Raw genomic sequence first — 21436 nt, 5'->3', positions numbered from 1 at the left:
TGTCTTCTTTAGAAGAAATTTGGGGGAGTTGGGATTCATTGTCTCCACTGTCTTCTTTAGAAGGGGAGTTGGGATTCATTGTCTCCACTGTCTTCTTTAGAAGGGGAGTTGGGATTCATTGTCTCCACTGTCTTCTTTAGAAGGGGAGTTGGGATTCATTGTCTCCACTGTCTTCATTAGAAAGGGAGTTGGGATTCATTGTCTCCACTGTCTTCTTTAGAAGGGGAGTTGGGATTCATTGTCTCCACTGTCTTCATTGGAAAGGGAGTTGGGATTCATTGTCTCCACTGTCTTTATTAGAAAAGGAGTTGGGATTCATTGTCTCCACTGTCTTCTTTAGAAGCGGAGTTGGGATTCATTGTCTCCACTGTCTTCTTTAGAAAGGGAGTTGGGATTCATTGTCTCCACTGTCTTTATTAGAAAAGGAGTTGGGATTCATTGTCTCCACTGTCTTCATTAGAAAAGGAGTTGGGATTCATTGACTCCACTGTCTTTATTAGAAAAGGAGTTTGGGATTCATTGTCTCCACTGTCTTTATTAGAAAATAATTTGGGATTGATTGTCTCCACTGTCTTCATTAGAAAAAGAGGTGGGATTCATTGTCTCCACTGACTTCATTAGAAAAGGAGTTGCGATTCATTGTCTCCACTGTCTTCATTAGAAAAGCAGTTGGGATTCATTGTCTCCACTGTCTTCTTTAGAAGGGGAGTTGGGATTCATTGTCTCCACTGTCTTCTTTAGAAAGGGAGTTGGGATTCATTGTCTCCACTGTCTTTATTAGAAAAGGATTTGGGATTCATTGCCTCCGCTGTCTTTCCTAGAAAAGTAGTTGGGATTCATTGTCTCCACTGTCTTTATTAGGAAATAATTTGGGATTTATTGTCTCCACTGTCTTCATTAGAAAAAGAGGTGGGATTCATTGTCTCCACTGTCTTTGTTAGAAAATGAGATGGGATTCATTGTCTCCACTGTCTTTATTAGAAAATAATTTGGGATTTATTGTCTCCACTGTCTTCATTAGAAAAGGAGTTGGGATTCATTGTTTCCACTGTCTTCTTTAGAAAGGGAGTTGGGATTCATTGTCTCCACTGTCTTCATTAGAAAAGGAGTTGGGATTCATTGTCTCCACTGTCTTCATTAGAAAATGAGTTGGGATTCATTGTCTCTACTGTCTTCTTTAGAAGGGGAGTTGGGATTCATGGTCTCCACTGTCTTCATTAGAAAGGGAGTTGGGATTCATTGTCTCCACTGACTTCATTAGAAAAGGAGTTGGGATTCATTATAGTCAATGACTTCAATAGAAAAGGAGTTGGGATTAATTTCCAACTCCCATAAAATATGTTGATCATTTTAAGAGATCTATACAAAATAATTCAGACATAAAAACTGGACAAATGTAAATCTAATATCAATTAAGACTTATGATTGCGTTTGTATGATACTACTATATCAACTGAGTCATATCTTCATTATGCATGCATAATTATGAGATCATGAGATCAAATCAAATTACTTTCTATTTTCAGAGTCAATTAGAAAAATATTGATTGGCTACAATCAGGCAAATGTTTGCACAGCAGGCAACCACCAACCTAAACTTCTCAAGTTAGAATCAGATCAAACTTCCCATAATTGAGGGTGGCAGAACAGCAGACTACCCTCTGTAGCTGTCAACAAGATGCGTCAGGGATGCATCCTGCCATACTTCCTGGGCTGGGTGATGGACACGGAGAAGGAGCACTGGAAATGTCCATCAGCATCCTTTAGCCAGTGCCATGTGCTGAACAAGACAGCTCAGGTCTGAACAGACACTGACAAACCCAGGGTGGACACACTGTCGACACAGACTAAAGCAATGCCAAGAGACAAGTGACAGGTTGCTTTGATGCCTTACCTAAGTGCCCACTGCAGTAGGCCCACATGCAAACAGGGAGGCAGAAATAGGCACACGGAGTGAATGCTCTCATGCTCACACACACACACACACACACACACACACACACACACACACACACACACACACACACACACACACACACACACACACACACACACACACACACACACACACACACACACACACACACACACACACACACACACACACACACACACACACACACACACACACACACACACACACACACACACACACACACACACACACACACACACACATTATTTTAAATACCCTAAATACCCTACCCTAAAGATACATATAGGCCATCACAAAGGTTTAAACTGCAGAAACTCAGGGAAAGGCAAAACAATGTACTAACAGCAGGCCTACAGTTCACTAACATGTGCAATACATTGACATAGACTAGGTAAGATGTAGAGCTCTAGACAGCGTGTTCAATGTTCAGTACTTTAACAAACAAATGCTCTTTTTCTATTTAAGCAATTACCTGCCACAGGGTGAACCTTATAGGATCAAGTGAAATGTTTGAGATAAATCATTAAAGACACTGACAGGGCATTTATCTTCACTCCTGCTTTACTGCCTCAAGTGCACAACATACACACCGACACAGACACATACCGACACACACACGCACGCACGCGCGCGCACGCACACACACACACACACACACACACACACACACACACACACACACACACACACACACACACACACACACACACACACACACACACACACACACACACACACACACACACACACACACACACACACACACACACACACACACACACACACACACACACACACACACACACACACACACACACACACACACACACACACACACACACACTCCCTGAACCCAATTGGTGTTTTTGAACAGCCCTGCTGCTTAGTCCCAGTGTGCCTCAGTGTGTGTTCATGTAAGAACACCGTTGCATGTGTCAATCCTCCAGTGGATCCATGTTCTTAAAGCGCTTCATTTTGAAATCAAGCATGAATAATTAATTAATTTCACAAGGCTTCCTTAACGATATATTACAGAAGAGGAAATAGGTGAAGCGACTCGATGGTAGCCTATGCCAAAACTGATATATTAGGATTGATAAACTGGGTGGTTTGAGTCCTGAATTCTGATTGGCTGAAAGCCATGTTATACCACAGGTATGACACAACATTTTGTTTTACTGCTCTAACTACGTTGGTAACCAGTTTATAATAGCAATAAGGCACCTCAGGGTTTGTGATATATGGCCAATATACCACCAGGCACCACATTGCATCGCGCTTAAAAACAGCCCTTAGCCGTGGTATATTGGCCATATACCACACCTCCTCGGGCCTTATTGCTTAAATATTATCCTAAAGATATCAAGGCCATTGTTTAGTCAACTTAGATAATAGACACCAAATTTAGAATTAAAAACAACAGAGATATTTAGATCCAAATACAATATTCTTGGACATTGAGCAATGTCATTCTCTAACATGTTAGTCCTGGCAAACTTTGACAAGGATTTCTCACAGTGGAGCGTTTGCTTCAAGGTTAGCAATCAGAGCATAAAACAGTAAAACCATTGTGTTAGTCATTGTCATAAATATGTGCATTTCAAATTACTCCAAATTAATATACAAAGTTCTCATGCAACTAATTGTAATATAGTTTGATATTTTATTGAGGCTCTTAGTTCTTTTGACTATTTTTTTCCCCAAACTGGTTTCTATATTTGATTTTGAAATGGGCATCTGCTGTTAACAGTATGCATATGTTGTTGTTCTACTTTGTAACCTATGACTCTCAAGATGGATCACTGGCTGTCCGTCTCACATGAAATTTCAGCTTTGAATCAAAAACAGGTTTGGATTCCCTAGGCCTTCCTTCTTTCATCATGGTGTCATGATGCTGGCTTAGGAGTAGGTTTATGACAGTCATAAATACCTCTCCCCCTTTTTCCCCTCTTTCTACCCTACTGATGTGACTATTGAAAATCCCTTGGTTAACATAGAGATTCTGGGAACATCAGAAGGTGGGGGGAAATCAACCATATTTTGGTCATCCAACCAGTTGAACATATGCGTTGGTACTTAATGAATATGTCAGTTCGGTTATCATCTGAGACATTCTCATCAATGATAAAATGACATAAACTGTCCAGTGGAAAGTCAACACATTATAGTTATCAGATCCACAAGGAATTGTTGTGCAATTTAAATGTTTGAATATGAAATTATTTGTGAGGGGATGAAATGTGATTTTAGCTTCTAAAATGTGAGAATTGGGTTTTCATGAGTGAATTAGGCCTGACTCAGTGGCCCGCCCGCGTGATGAGACATTGGTTATAAATTATGAAACACGCCCTCCTCTCCCTTCCTATATAAAGCCTCGAAGACAATATAACTTCATGTTCCGGGGACATTAAGGCGACGGTCTTGATGTTAGAAGGACAGGTGACACCTACAGAGCAAAGCCAATCTCAGCTACCTAAAGAAATTAGCGTTGAATTCCCACGTGAAGAGGACGATCGACACGTCGAATATGATGAATTTCGACAATACCAGCCAGAATATAGCATGAGCATATAAGCATGGCAATGGGGTATGAACTTTGAACTCTGATTCACTCCAGCCACCAAGCGTGGACTGGGAAAGGACAGACAGAGTATACCGTCTACCACACAACAACGTTACTAAAACGGGTACAGTTTACCACCAGAGACGCTCTTCAAAGGATGGAATAACTCATGGACAACTCAGCCTTCCATCTACCACCAACCTATTGAAGCGCAGCTCAGAGTAAATATTCATTGCATTTTCCTTTTCCAAATGGGCTATAATTTAGAATGCATAAGATCCTGTATTTACGATAGAGTAGCTGCCTATGGCCCAATAGAGATATCGCTTCTCCCTTTGTTCTTCAGTCTTCCCGCTCTTTCACTCAAACCCAACCCCCTTTTCTCTGTCTCTAACCAACTGTCATATCTGTTCCATCCGCTACCTACGTTTTCCTTTATGACATAATTTGTAATCAATGTATGATTCATTCTGTGTATATGTAATTCTGTGTGATTAGTTGGGTATTTAGTAAATAAATAATTAAACCCAAGTTTGTATTGCTGATTCAACTTGTTAGCCAGGGTTTGTGAAGATCAAGAATGTACAACTTTCAGATGAGACTGAAATAAGGTAACGATTAATATTGACTGCTATTGATGTAAAATATTACCAGGTCTTTAAGAGTTTATTCTAAGAATAACTGCTCTATAAATATTATTTTGTGGTGCCCCGACTTTCTAGTTAATTACATTTACATGATTAGCTCAATCAGGTAATATTAATTACAGAGAAAGGATTTTATAGAATAGCATGTCTTATCACTTAATCTGGCATAGCCAAAGACACGACAATGGCTAGTATATTTTAATTAGACTGGCTATGCTGCTCGGTTTTGTAGCCAACCTGCGTAACTAAATAGTTGAACCAAAGATGCAAATGAGTACTGGGTTGTTGGGTTGTTGCAACATTGGAAACAGTCACGAGGAGGTGAAACTAACTGCTCTTAGTGAATTCCAGAACACTGATTTCCTTAAATAAGAAATATTTAGTTTCACATACACTATATATACAAAAGTATGTGGACACCCCTTCAAATTGGTGGATTTGGTATTTCAGCCATGGCCGTTGCTGACGGGTGTATTAAATCGAGCCCATTGCCATGCAATCTCCATAAACAAACATTGGCAGTAGAATGGCCTTACTGAGGAGCTCAGTGACTTTCAAATTGGCACTGTCATAGGATGCTGCCTTTCCAACATTTCCAACATTATAATTTTTTTTTACAGAGACATTTGAGAGATTTTTTGACAACAAAAAAATGTGACTGATTGATGTCAAAGTGGAATATGTTATATGATTAAATAATGTTGGGGCTTTGATATCCTCAGACAGGCAAAATTCTAACTAAGTATACACACATCAGTGTGTCTTTGTTTACAGCCTTCTCAGCATGCAGGCAACACAATGCATCTAATTGCTGCAACACTGAACATTTTGGAAGCTTGAAGCCACAAGTGTCCACAGTTAGGAACATAATCCCACTAAAACTGGTTTGTTACCATATGTTATGGTTGTGGATCATCAGCTATGTGGTGGAAAATCCATAAGCAGCAAAGTAAGAAAGAAATGCTTGACATAAAGATGTGAAATTGTACTATAGCATAGACTAGTAGCAATATACAATATACTGTATATACACTGATTGTACCAAACATTAGGAACACATGCTCTTTCCATGACATAGATTGACTAGGTGAATCCAGGTAAAAGCTATGATCCCTAATTGATGTCCCTTGTTAAATCCACTTCAATCAGTGTAGATTAAGGGAAGGAGACAGGTTAAATATGGATTTTTAAGCCGTGAAACAATTGAGACATGGATTGTGTATATGTGCCATTCAAAGAGTGAATGGGCAAGACAATATTTAAGTACCTTTGAATGGGGTATGGTAGTAGGTGCCAGGCGCACCGGTTTGAGTGTGTCAAGAACTGCAAAACTGCAGAGTTTTTCACGCTCAACAGCTCCTTGTGTGTGTCAAGTTGGCTGGATGTCCTTTGGGTGGTGGAGTCAACATGGGCCAACATCCCTGTGGAACACTTTCGACACCTTGTAGAGTCCATAACCCGACAAAGGCGTTTGTACACTCAGTGTATAGCAGAGATATCCCATAGACATCAATGGATGATTCACACATGCACACACACACACACACACACACACACACACACACACACACACACACACACACACACACACACACACACACACACACACACACACACACACACACACACACACACACACACACACACACACACACACACACACACACACACACACACACACACACACACACACACACACACACACAACCTCCCATAGACATCAATGCATGATTCACGCATGCACACACGCACGCACACGCACACACACACACACACACACACACACACACACACACACACACACACACACACACACACACACACACACACACACACACACACACACACACACACACACACACACACACACACACACACACACACACACACACACACACACGCACACACACACATAAGAACACACACCCCTGAACTGAGGGTAGCTGGGTGGCGGTGTACACACACACATGCTCCTTTTGAAACACACAGCCGGGAACGGGGTGGGTGTTAAAAGCTGTCAGACAGGTATGGCTGGGGTTGCATCTAAGCCGTGATTGATCACACCGGTTCAGGCCGAGTTCAGGGGAGGTCGCTGGCATTGCGGGTAAGATGACTGATATCCACATCAATGGCATGATGGAATATTATTATGAAGCCATTTGTAATGTAGGGACGGACTGGCCAGGGCAAACCAGTTTCTCCGAAAGGGTTTGTGAGATCATGTTGCACTGTGAGGACCACCGAAGTCATCCATCATATTACCTAAACCTAGTTTCTGATTATGTCATGAGTAGCTTCTCTATGTAATAGGAACACAATTTGTCTAAACTCCTACTTACCTCAATAATCTAGTAAGGACATTTCTGTTGAAGCAGTTGGTCAAGTTCTCCTGCAGCATTGCAATTCTCAAACAGAAATTGTAGAAATGGGCGGGGATTAGACATAATTATCACTGTATAAGATATTTCTAAAATATTACAGCACAATATTACAGCACAAAACGTGTTTTTGTGAGGTGAATGTGAAGTTGATGAACATGATGCTACGCAAGACTGATTCACAGATTACAAAGACATAAACAGGTGTTGTATACTTCTTATACAACTCTATAACCTCATAGCATTTACTATGTTTGGAAGTCATTTCAGTTTTGAAATACCTATTTCTTTCTTCCATTCAACACCTCAGCAAAACATTGTGAAAACAAAAGGTAATTTAAATCGATGTAGTACCTTCTTTAAAAAAAGTTTCTACCGGGTCATGTCCTGGTATTTTCTCTAGCCCCTGTCCCTTTAATAAGTTATTGAGCGTAACAAATGTATGGTTTCCACTAGCCATAAAACGAAAATTGGCACAAAATAAAGTCGCTTTTTGGTCTTACTTTAAGGTTAGCAGTGTTGTTACGGTTAAGGTTAGGTTTAATATAAAACATTCATTAGACACATTTTAGAAATGGGCGGGGTTTAGACAATTATGACTTTATGGCTAGTGACGACCAAATGTCTGACTGCCATCATCAAGTCCAGGCGAGGAGGGAGGAGTTTTTAATGTTCAGTTTGTACTATGTATCGATGTTTGCTGGCATCGCCTCACCCTGCCTGATCCTTGCGTGATATAGCCTACTGTACCATTACCCAAACGTTTTACGCTCTTCCTTCCATATATGCTATTTAATACAGGGTGCTCTCAGAACCTGACTGGCATCTATCTGACGGACGTCGTCCTATGGCTTTGGTGGACCGAAACGGAAAGAAAAGGAGAAGACAATCCGCCCTATATGATCTAGGAACCGTGAAAGAAGAAGAATTGCTTTGACACCTGCATTGCCCAGGCAACGTTTTCTGACTCTGGATTTTATAGTAAGAGGAAAGAAGTAGCCTACTCTGAGAGCAAAATAGAGTCGCTCGCTCTGCATGGACTAGTTTATTAGACTGCATACTGATTTCACCTGGACAGAGTGAGATACGAGTTTAAAAAATGCCAAGGAGGAAACAGCAGGCGCCGAAAAGGGCTACGGGTAAGAGGACATTCACACGTATATTGGTATTGAACAATATTAGATGTTATTCTTATCAAACTGATATAGCCTCTTTACTAACCCAAAGCGAATATCAAAGTGACGGTAATACGATATGACAAAGGTGCAATTTATTCAAATATACTCGAGTCTTTAAAAAAAAAAAAAAGTTAGTTTTCTGTTTTTGAATAAGAGAGATGCATAGGCTATTATGCGCACATATGTGGGGGTAATTTCATTGAATTAGTCTACTTTAGGGTTTATAATTTAGTCCAAGTCATTCGAAAATAGTTTTACTAGAAAGCAAAAGTTGTGTGTATTACCATAAACGATTAAGACGTGCGTAAAAGTACATTTCAGATGTGTGCTTCGAGTAGGCTGTCTGAAACAGTTTAACTTTTATTATTTGATATCACGGACAAATGGAGAACAGAGTACTTTTTGGTGTGTGTGTGTCTACTGTGTTCTAATGTGTTTAAACAAGATGGAGAACACCTGAGACAATCATTGACAACCACTAACAGTGTAATGCAAATGTTATATAAATAGTTATACCTGACTGTCACTCAGTAAACTGAATACATACAGTAGGCCTACATCATCTACAGTGCAAGGTGTAAAATATGAACAAAGCTCTGTTGCCTAAATGTAGGTGTTATGGGGTCATCAGGAAAAATACATGCACATCTTTCAAATAAGGCTAGAGTTTGTGTTCCCTTAGTTTTTTGTGTGTGTACTTAAGCATATTTCAGTGTGGCCTTTCTTCATGTCATGACAAAAAGTACTGTAGTGCTAAAGGTCATCAGTGTGCCAATACTTGGTTTGTTATGGTGACCAACTCATTTTAGTGTTTACTAATCGGGTTACTTAAGCCAGATCGATCATTACCAAAACCATCAGGCTGTCCTACTCCTTCTTTCATCCTTTGTTACCTCACTCTGCTAAATAATTGGTGTTAATGCTCAGTAATTCAGGCCATATACATCATCTGTATGATTAACCTTAATCTTGCTCTTTGACAGTGTTTCCACCATTGTAATAACGCACTGTAGTGCAGACCAGTGGCTTTATTAAAATAGGGACTGAAAATATTTGAGATGATGGATATGAATTGATTGATAAATGGTATTGTCAGTGGAGGTGGCAGGATGGGGTGGGTATAATTTGTGCAACGTTCCAACAGGAATCTGTTCCAAAAACTTCAGAAATAACAAGGTTGCCAACAAACAACGCATACAAAGTTGGATAGCGGCCGAATAAGATACCGGGTAGAGTGAGCTATTTCATAGTTTTCACTCACCACGTTTTTTCAGAAAAATGACTCTGGTAGCCTATGGACAAAGATTAAGAATAAGCTACGTTGGTGAGTTGATGCCTATTCGGCAGCTAGTTAGCTAGGTGAATTAATCATGCTAGATTCCTGTTGGAACTTTCCACAAATTATACCGACCCTGCAGTTCAGTGGGTTTCGAAGTTGTCACTCCTTTTTATGATTGCGGATGTAGGCATCCGATGGTGGTTGTTCTCTGCCAGTAATGGCAGATCAATGTAGTTGCATAAGATCGTGAAACCCTTATCTAATAGACACCCACTCAAGTGTATGGACACACACAAGCAGACCGACAGAAAAGCACCTCCAAACACACACACTCATCCTTATATACACACACACAGTGCCTTCGGAAAGTATTCAGACCCCTTGACTTTTATCACATTTTGTTACGTTACAGCCTTATTCTAAAATGGATAGTAAAAATAATAAAAAAGCACTCTACACACAATAACCCATAATGACAAAGCGAAAACTTTAAAAAAAAACTTTTGTTTATTTATTAATAATAAAAATATAATTTATTACATCAATAGTCAGACCCTTTGCTGTGAGACTCGAAATTGAGCTCAGGTGCGTTCTGTTTCCATTGATCATATTTGAGATGTGTTTTGACAACTTGATTGGAGTCCACCTGTGGTTATTTCAATTGATTGGCCATGAATTGGAAAGGCACATAGCTATCTATGTAAGGTCCCACAGTTGACCGTGCATGTCAGAGCAAAAACATAGCCATGAGGTCAAAGGAATTGTCCGTGGAGCTCCGTGATGGTGTTGTCAAAGCACAGATCTTGGGAAGGGTACCAAAAAATATCTGCAGCATTGAAGGTCCCGAAGAAAACAGTGGCCTCCCATCATTCTTAAATGGAATAAGTTTGGAACCACCAAGACTGTTCCTAGAGTTGAGCAATCGGGGGAGAAAGCCCTTGGTCAGAGAGGTGACCAAGAACCTGATGGTCACTCTGATGGAGCTCTAGAGTTCCTCTGTGGAGATGGGAGAACCTTCCAGAAGGACAACCATCTCTGCAGCACTCCACCAATCAGGCCTTTATGGTAGAGTGGCCAGACTGAAGCCACTCCTCAATAAATGGCACATGACAGTCCGCTTGGAGTTTGCCAAAAGGCACCTAAAGACTCCCAGACCATGAGACAGAAGATCCTATGTTCTGATGAAACCAAGATTGAACTTTTTGGCATGAATGCCAAACGTAATGTCTTTAGGAAACCTGGCACCATCTGTACGGTGAAGGATGGTGGTGATGGCATCATGTTGTGGGGTTGTATTTCAGCGGCAGGGACTGGGAGACTAGTCGGGATTGAGGGGAAAGATGAACGGTGCAAAGTACAGAGAGATCCTTGATGAAAACCTGATCCAGAGTGCTCAGGACCTCAGACTGGGGCAAAGGTTCACCAGAATGGGAGAAACTCTCCAAATACAGGTGTGGCAAGCTTGAACTGTCATACCAAGACAACTCAAGGCTGTAATCGCTGCCAAACGTGCGTCAACAAAGTACTGAGGAAAGTGTCTGAATACTTATGTCAATTAAATATTTTATTTTTTTAATTGTATTTTTTATGCATTTGCAAAAATGTCTAAAAACCAGTTTTTGCTTTGTCATGGTGTATTGTGTGTAAATTCTGGGGGGGGAAATGATTTAATACATTTTAGAATAAAGCTTTAATGTAACAAAACGTCAAGGGGTCTGAATACTTTCCGACTGCATTGTAATGTACATGCCTACATACACAAAACACCAGTCTCAACGTCAACAGCGAAGAGGCGAGTCCAGGATGCTGGCCTTCTTGGCAGAGTTGCAAAGAAAAAAACATACCTCAGGCTGACCAATAAAAATGTAAGAATTAAGATGGCCAAAAGAACACAGACACTGGACAGAGGAACTCTGCCTTGAAAGTCAACATCCCGGAGTCGTCTGTTCACGTTGAGACTGGTGTTTTGCGGTTACTATTTAATGAAGCTGCCAGTTGAGGACTTGTGAGGTGTCTGTTTCTCAAACTGGACACTCTAATGTACTTGTCCTCTTGCTCAGTTGTGCACTGGGGCCTCCCACTCCTTTTTCTATCCTGGTTAGAGCCCGTTTGCACTGTTCTGTGAAGGGAGTGGTACACAGCGTTGTACGAGATCTTCAGTTTCTTGGTAATTTCTCACATGGAATAGCCTTCATTTCTCAGAACAAGAATAGACTGCCGAGTTTCGGAAGAAAGGTCTTTGTTTCTAGTCATTTTGAGCCTGTAATCGAACCCACAAAATGATGCTCCAGATACTAAACTAGTCTAAAGAAGGCCAGTTTTATTGCTTCTTTAATCAGAACCACAGTTTTCACCTGTGCTAACATAATTGCAAAATGTTTTTCTAATGAGCAATTAGCCTTTTAAAATTATAAACTTGGATTAGCTAACACAACGTGTCATTGTAACACAGGAGTGATGGTTGCTGATAATGGGCCTCTGTACGCCTATGTAGATATTCCATAAAAAATCTGCTGTTTCCAGGGATAATAGTCATTTACAACATTATCAATGTCAACACTGTGTATTTCTGATCCATTTTTTTATTTTAATGGACAAAAAAATGTGCTTTTCTTTAGAAAACAATTACATTTCTAAGTGACCCCAAACTTCTGACCGGTAGTGTACACACACATATACATATAGTTGAAGTCGGAAATGTACGTATACCTTAGCCAAATCCATTTAAACTCAGTTTTTCACAATTAACATAGGTCAGTTAGGATCACCACTTTATTTTAAGAATGTGAAATGTCAGAATAATAGTAGAGAATTATTTATTTCAGATTTCTTTCTTTCATCACATTCCCAGTGGGTCAGATGTTTACATACACTCAATGAGTATTTGGTAGCATTGCCTTTCAATTTCGGGTGGCCTTCTACAAGCTTCCCACAATAAGTTGGGTGAATTTTGGCCCATTCCTCCCAACAGAGCTGGTGTAACTGAGTCAGGTTTGTGGACCTCCTTGCATATGCTTTTTCAGTTCTGCCAACAAATCTTCTATAGGATTGAGGTCAGGGCTTTGTGATGGCCATAAGCCATTTTGCCACCACAACTCTGGAAGTATGCTTGGGGTCATTGTCCATTTGGAAGACCCATTTGCAACCAAGCTTTAACTTCCTGACTGATTTCTTGAGATGTTTCTTCAATATATCCACTTAATTTTCCTCACTCGTGATGCCATCTATTTTGTGAAGTGAACCAGTCCCTCCTTTAGCAAAGCACGCCCACAACATGATGCTGCCACCCCCGTGCTTTTTAATTTGACCTTTATTTAACTAGGCAAGTCAGTTAAGAACAAATTCTTATTTTCAATGACGGCCTAGGAACTGTGGGTTAACTGCCTTTTCAGGGGCAGAACGACAGATTTGTACCTTGTCAGCTCGGGTGTTTGAACTTGCAACCTTCCGGGTACTAGTCCAACGCTCTAACCACTAGGCTACCCTGCCGCTTCACGGTTGGGATGGTGTTTTTCGGCTTGCAAGCCTCCCCCCTTTTCCTCCAAGCATAACAATGGTCATTATGGCCAAACAATTATATTTTTGTTTCATCAGATCACAGGATATTTCTCCAAAAAGTACGATCCTTGTTCCAATGTGCAGTTACAAACCGTAACTGCACACTGGCTTTTTTATGGCAGTTTTGGAGCAGTGGCTTCTTCCTTGCTGAGTGGTCGATATAGGACTTGTTTTACTGTGGATATAAATACTTTTGTATCGGTTTCCTCCAGCATCATCACAAGGTCCTTTCCTGCTGTTCTGGGATTGATTTGCACGTTTCCCACCAAAGTATGTTCATCTCTAGGAGACAGAACACGTCTCTTCCCTGAGCGGAATGACGGCTACATGGTCCCATGGTGTTTATACTTGCGTACTGTTGTTTGACAGATGAACGTGGTAACTTCAGGCGTTTGAAAATTGAACCAGACTTGTGGAGGTCTACCATTTTGTTTTCTGAGGTCTTGGCATATTTCTTTTAATTTTGCCATATTGTCAAGGCATTGCGTTTGAAGGTAGGCCTTGAAATACATCTACAGGTACACCTCCAATTAATGTCAATTAGCCTATCAGAAGCTTCTAAAGCCATGACATCATTTTCTGGATTTTTCCAGGCTGTTTAAAGGCACAGTCAAAGTGTATGTAAACTTCCGACTCACTGGAATTTTTATACAGTGAAATAATCTGTCTGTAAACAATTGTTGGGGAAATTACTTGTCATGCACAAAGTAAATCAAATCAAATCAAATTTTATTTTTCACGTACATATGGTTAGCAGATGTTAATGCGAGTGTAGCGAAATGCTTGTGCTTCTAGTTCCGACAATGCAGTGATAACCAACAAGTAATCTAACTAACAATTCCAAAACTACTGTCTTATACACAGTGTAAGGGGATAAGGAATATGTACATAAGGATATATGAATGAGTGATGGTACAGAGCAGCATACAGTAGATGGTATCGTGTACAGTATATACATATGAGATGTGTGTAGACAAAGTAAACAATGTGGCATAGTTAAAGTGGCTAGTGATACATGTATTACATAAGGATGCAGTCGATGATGTAGAGTACAGTATATATATATGCATATGAGATGAATAATGTAGGGTAAGTAACATTATATAAGGTAGCATTGTTTAAAGTGGCTAGTGATATATTTACATCATTTCCCATCAATACCCATTATTAAAATGGCTGGAGTTGGGTCAGTGTCAATGACAGTGTGTTGGCAGCAGCCACTCAATGTTAGTGGTGGCTGTTTAACAGTCTGATGGCCTTGAGATAGAAGCTGTTTTTCAGTCTCTCGGTCCCAGCTTTGATGCACCTGTACTGACCTCGCCTTCTGGATGATAGCGGGGTGAACAGGCAGTGGTTCGGGTGGTTGATGTCCTTGATGATCTTTATGGCGTTCCTGTAACAACGGGTGGTGTAGGTGTCCTGGAGGGCAGGTAGTTTGCCACCGGTGATGCGTTGTGCAGTCCTCACTACCCTCTGGAGAGCCTTACGGTTGAGGGCGGAGCAGTTGCCGTACCAGGCGGTGATACAGCCCGCCAGGATGCTCTCGATTGTGCATCTGTAGAAGTTTGTGAGTGCTTTTGGTGACAAGCCAAATTTCTTCAGCCTCCTGAGGTTGAATAGGCGCTGCTGCGCCTTCTTCACGACGCTGTCAGTGTGAGTGGACCAATTCAGTTTGTCTGTGATGTGTATGCCGAGGAACTTAACTAGCTACCTTCTCCACTACTGTTCCATCGATGTGGATTGGGGGGAGTTCCCTCTGCTGTTTCCTGAAGTCCACAATCATCTCCTTAGTTTTGTTGACGTTGAGTGTGAGGTTATTTTCCTGACACCACACTCCGAGGGCCCTCACCACCTCCCTGTAGGCCGTCTCGTCGTTGTTGGTAATCAAGCCTACCACTGTTGTGTCGTCCGCAAACTTGATGATTGAGTTGGAGGCGTGCGTGGCCACGCAGTCGTGGGTGAACAGGGAGTACAGGAGAGGGCTCAGAACGCACCCTTGTGGGGCCCCCGTGTTGAGGATCAGCGGATCAGCGCTGATAGATGTAGATGTCCTAACCGAATTAATTAAAAATCCTACAATGTGATTTTTCTGGATTTTTCTGTCATAGTTGAAGTGTACCTATGATGAAAATTACAGGCCTCATCTTTTTAAGTGGGAGAACTTGCACAATTCGTGGCTGACTAAATACCTTTTTGGCCCACTGTGTATATACACTGCTCAAAAAAATAAAGGGAACACTAAAATAACACATCTTAGATCTGAATGAATGAAGTATTCTTATTAAATACTTTTTTCTTTACATAGTTGAATGTGCTGACAACAAAGTCACACACATTATCAATGGAAATCAAATTTATCAACCCATGGAGGTCTGGATTTGGAGTCACACTCAAAATTAAAATGGAAAACCACACTACAGGCTGATCCAACATTGATGTAATGTCCTTAAAACAAGTCAAAATGAGGCTCAGTAGTGTGTGTGGCCTCCACGTGCCTGTATGGCCTCCCTACAACGCCTGGGCATGCTCCTGATGAGGTGGCGGATGGTCTCCTGAGGGATCTCCTCCCAGACCTGGACTAAAGCATCCCCCAACTCCTGGACAGTCTGTGGTGCTACGTGGCATTGGTGGATTGAGCGAGACATGATGTGCTCAATTGGATTCAGGTCTGGGGAACGGGCGGACCAGTCCATAGCATCAATGCCTTCCTCTTGCAGGAGCTGCTGACACACTCCAGCCACATGAAGTCTAGCATTGTCTTGCATTAGGAGGATCCCAGGGCCAACCGCACCAGTATATGGTCTCACAAGTGGTCTGAGGATCTCATCTATTTACCTAATGGCAGTCAGGCTACCTCTGGCGAGCACATGGAGGGCTGTGCGGCCCCCCCAAAGAAATGCCACACCATGACTGACCCACCGCCAAACCGGTCATGCTGGAGGATGTTGCAGGCAGCAGAACGTTCTCCACGGCGTCTCCAGACTGTCACGTTTGTCACATGTGCTCAGTGTGAACCTGCTTTCATCTGTGAAGAGCACAGGGCACCAGTGGCAAATTTGCCAATCTTTGTGTTCTCTGGCAAATGAAAAGCACAACCCCCACCTGTGGACGTCGGGCCCTCATTCCACCCTCATGGAGTCTGTTTCTGACCGTTTGTGGCCTGCTGGAGGTCATTTTGCGGGGCTCTGATAGTGCTCCTCCTTGCACAAAGGCGGAGGTAGCGGTCCTCCTGCTGGGTTGTTGCCCTCCTACGGCCTCCTCCACGTCTCCTGATGTACTGGCTAGTCTCCTGGTAGGGCCTCCATGCTCTGGACACTACGCTGACAGACACAGCAAACCTTCTTGCCACAGCTCGCATTGATGTGCCATCCTGGATGAGCTGCACTACCTGAGCCACTTGTGTGTGTTGTAGACTGCGTCTCATGCTACCACTAGAGTGAAAGCACCGCCAGCATTCAAGTGACAAAAACATCAGCCAGGAAGCATAGGAACTGAGAAGTGGTCTGTGGTCCCCACCTGCAGAACCACTCCTTTATTGGGGGTGTCTTGCTAATTGCCTATAATTTCCACATGTTGTCTATTCCATTTGCACAACAGCATGTAAATTTATTGTCAATCAGTGTTGCTTCCTAAGTGGACAGTTTGATTTCCCAGAAGTGTGATTGACTTGGAGTTACATTGTGTTGTTTAAGTGTTCCCTTTATTTTTTTGAGCAGTGTATATCACACACACAGTTGAAGTCAGAAGTTTACATACACCTTAGTCAAATACATTTAAACTGAGTCTTCTTGGGTATGCTACAAGCCTGGCACACCTGTATTTGGGGAATTTCTCCCATTATTCTCTGCAGATCCTCTCAAGCTCTGTCAGGGTGGAATGGGAGTTTTGCTTGACAGCTATTTTCATGTCTCTCCAGAGATGTTCGATCGGGTTCAAGTCCGAGCTCTGACTGGGCTACTCAAGGACATTCAGACACTTTTCCCGAAGCCACTCCTGCATTATATTGGCTGTGTGATTAGATGTGTTGTCCTTTTGGAAGGTGAACCTTCGCTCCAGTCTGCGGTCCTGAGAGTTCTGGAGCAGGTTTTCATCAAGGATCTCTCTGTACTTTGCTCCGTTAATCTTTGCCTTGATCCTGACTAGTCTCCCTGCCACTGAAAAACATGCTGCCACCACCATGCTTCACCGTAGTGATGGTGCCAGGTTTCCTCCTGATGTGACCCTTGGCATTCAGACCAAAGAGTTCTATCTTGGTTTCATCAGACCAGAGAATCTTGTTTCTCATAGTCAGAGTCATTTAGGTGCCTTTTGGCTAACTCCAAGTGGGTTGTTATTTGCCTTTTGCAGAGGAGTGACTTTCATCTAGCAACTGTACCATAAAGGCCTGATTGTTGGAGTGCTGCAGAGATGGTTGTCCTTCTGGAATGTTCTCCCATCTCCACAGAGGAACACTAGAGCCCTGTCAGTGTCGCCTGTCGGGTTCTTGATCACCTCTCTGGCCAAGGCCTTTCTTCCCAGATTGCTCAGTTTGGCCAGGCGGCCAGCTCCAGGAAGAGTCTTGGTGGTTCCAAACGTCTTCCATTTAAGAATGATGGAGGCTACTGTGTTCTTGGGGACCTTCAATGTTGCTGAAATGTGTTGGTACCTTTCCCCAGATCTGTGCCTCTACACAATCCTGTCTCGGAGTTCCACGGACGATTCCTTTGCCCTTATGGCATGGTTTTTGCTCTGACATGCACTGTCAACTGAGGGACCTTATGCAGGTTTGTGCCTTTCCAAATCATGTCCAATCTAATGAATTTACCACAGGTGGAGTCCAATCGTTGTAGAAATATCTCAAGGATGATCAATGGATACAGGATGCACCTGAGCTTCATAGTAAAGGGTCAGAAATCTTATGTAAATAAGGTATCTGTTTTTTATTATTTATAAATTGGCCAACATTTCTAAAAACCTGTTTTCACTTTGTATTGTGTGTGTATATTGATGAGGAATAGTTTTATTTTATTTAATCCATTATATAATAAGGCTGTAACAACAAAATGTTAAAAGTCCAAGGGGTCTAAATGCTTTCCATATGCACTGGGTATTTATTATTATTATTATTATTATTATTATTCACATTAAGTATTTTTGTCCCACAAAAATCCCTTTTCTTAAAAACAATGTGTCCCCAACCCACTATTATCCTGGGAACTTTTGAAAAGATGCCTAAGATCCCTTTCCACGCTCTCAGCTGCCTCGTCTGTAATCTGGTGAATGTGTCAGCCCTTTAGAGAAATAAGCCTTCCTGAAGAGTTTCTTCATTGTTGAGGTAATTGTCTCCTCTTTGACAGGCACATTCATCAGTGGCTTAATGGTCAATCAAAAGTTGGCAGGCAGAGTGTTTCCATTCTTTCCTATCCACTACATTAGGAATACTTAATCAAAATGTCTCCCGGTAATGGTTGTGAAGAGTTCATGACTGACTGATCCGTTGTCTGTGCCGATAGAAAATTAACAGCTCGGCACCGGAGAGATGTTGGCCTGCAGATAAACAAATTGTGTATTAATATTTCATCTTCAAGACCTGGGATGTGCTAGCAGGCAGCTGAATATTCCTGGGCGTTGTTGTCATTTTTCTCACTCGCTTTTTTCCCCCCTCTGTATTCTTGAAGGCTCTTTGCAGCTGTAACTCATTTCGCTTGATGACTTTACTGGGGTTACAGAGAGTGACGACAAATTGATTACCTGGCAGAGCAAGAATGGTGCGAAGAGAGACACGGGCTGACAGTCATGTTATAATAATATGTTTAATGATGTGTGGATGGGAAACGGGAGAGAGGGCTATTGAAATAAGAGATGCAAGGATTCGTTTTTATTTTTTTGTGCAGATGTAGTAGGCCTATACCTCAGTGAAAATGTGATTTTGAAGGTGTAATGAAGAGAATGTCCTCAGCTACAGCCAAGTAATTTATGGGAAATTTTGTTTGAGGCGACAGACATTCATGCGAATTTCAGTTACAGTATTAGATTTGCTCATCCTTCATTGAACGTAAGGGTGACTTAAAGTTACAATTCCTTCCTGGCACCAAGGAATATGGGATGGAGTACAGGAAAGCATTTCAGTGTTTTTGTTTCATATGTTGCAGACATGCAACCCTATGACTGGACTAAATACTGTAGTTCTAGCTGTGCCTCAAACCGTTTGCCCAATTTGCTTTTAAAGAAGATGCATTGAACAACAAACAAAGGCTTTAAGTGTTGCAGTGCCAGTACGTGAGTGACAGTAGCTTGTGGGGATTGGCAAGCTGAAAGTGATTTTGTTCTGGAAACATCTTATCATCAAGGCAGATGTTGTTTATTCTAGTTCATGTAAAAAGAAAAGGATGTCCAGAGTAGCAGTTTGATTTGAAAGACAAAAGATGAAAGGTAAGGGCACCACCAAATATAGAAGTGATACATTTTCTGTCCTATTTTTCTATAGAAGATTATAACCTTTGCTAATTATTGTGTTTTGTACCAAAAAGTGTTGACTTTTGTCAAAGGTCTTGATGGCTTAGTTTTGCTCTCATTTTGAGTTGTCCTCATATTTGATATAAGAGTAATATGGGGTGTGATTTTGGAATGATAAATGCCGTTTAGTAAATGTTTTTTATCCAAAGAGACTTAGTCATGCGTGCATACATTTTTCGAGTGGGTGGACCCATCAGGATTCAACCCACAATCTTGACATTGCAAGCACCATGCTCTACCAGCTAACCTATAGAGATCTCATTACATTTCACGACAGTGAGGTGAGGTGACAGCAGGTGTGGATAGGTAATAGTCTGAGAGGGAGTCGGTGCACCCCCCTGCTATCTATGTGATAAGAACAGAGACTCGTATGCCCTCCAGCGGACTGGTCTCTCCTGTATGGAAAACAGACTGTTATGATTGGTCTCAAGGCGAGTGCCTGACTGCCTGTGCAGTGTTGCACCGTACCTCCTCAGTCACAACGAGACTGCAGCCTACAACTGCAGCTTGCAACTGCTCATTCACCTTGCGTTCCCTCTGAGACCTGTGCTAGTTTCCAGGCAAATTACACAATTTGATATGCCATTCGGCTGGGTGATTCATGTGTCCATGTGATCATCGTAGCAGAAAAATGCTTTGTTATATTTTTGTTCCAAATTAAGGCAGACAATAACTAGAATATTGGGAGAGTTTATTGTAAGCAGGCTAAATCTCAAGGATCAAGGAAATTATGCCACATCACTGTGCTTTGTCCAGGTTCCAGATACAATGGTTTAAAGACCGATATGGGGAAAAGACTGAAGAGTAAGGGCTGTTCATTTAAATGTACTTTGAAGATGAAAATGGGAAGGATTAGAGATAATGTAATAAAACACTTCCTGCTGTGTGAAGGATGTTTGTATATGACGAAGTACAGTGGATTTCCACTTGCCAAGAGCACTGCATTCTTGTAAGTATGCAATAAGCACATTTACCCTGTACATCACCTTATAAAACACAGTTTACTCCAACACAGGAAAGACGAGGACTACCTGAGATTTGTTGAATGAAATGTATGGTTGTAGACCTACTTTTTGGACATATGGCTCTGAAGGCAGTGCTGGATCCGGTATCTAGCGCCATATGCCTCTCAAATGGATACATCCATAGAAATCCATAACTGTTCTATTTGACCCAATTCACAGAAGAATATCCTGAGTTGTATATATGATGTTCTCTCATTTTAGTTGTATACACATCATATTGTGTATGCCACATCATATTGTATGTTACTTAAATTGTGAAATAAATAAAAAGTAATTGTGTGTAAGATTAGCATAGTGAAATTTCAAATTTGACGACAGCACCTCAACTATACAACATTTGAGCAATTTAGTGCTTTTGAGGTTGTTTTGAATCTTTT

The 21436-nt window shown here is 41.5% G+C and overlaps 1 protein-coding gene across 2 annotated transcripts in view; it reads left to right on the top strand.

The window, feature by feature from the left end:
* The first annotated feature begins 4375 nt into the window (after positions 1–4375).
* LOC124032201 (teashirt homolog 2-like) overlaps positions 4376–21436 on the top strand; it is an 83949-nt gene continuing 66888 nt past the window's right edge. Inside the window, exon 1 of one of the 2 annotated variants that reach the window (XM_046344424.1) lies at positions 4376–4720. Coding sequence is in view for 1 of the 2 variants with exons in the window: in XM_046344422.1 (XP_046200378.1) it covers positions 8624–8663 (40 nt within the window). In the remaining variant the exon portion in view is untranslated. Of the gene's footprint in view, positions 4721–8169; positions 8664–21436 lie in introns of those variants that run through there. The other variant, XM_046344422.1, reaches the window with a different exon arrangement.

Source organism: Oncorhynchus gorbuscha, linkage group LG03 (genome assembly GCF_021184085.1).
Source record: "Oncorhynchus gorbuscha isolate QuinsamMale2020 ecotype Even-year linkage group LG03, OgorEven_v1.0, whole genome shotgun sequence".
In the NCBI taxonomy this organism is placed as follows: Eukaryota; Metazoa; Chordata; class Actinopteri; order Salmoniformes; family Salmonidae; genus Oncorhynchus; species Oncorhynchus gorbuscha.
The sequence above is the reverse complement of the archived record's forward strand: the minus strand, read 5'-3'. Positions and strand labels throughout refer to the sequence as shown.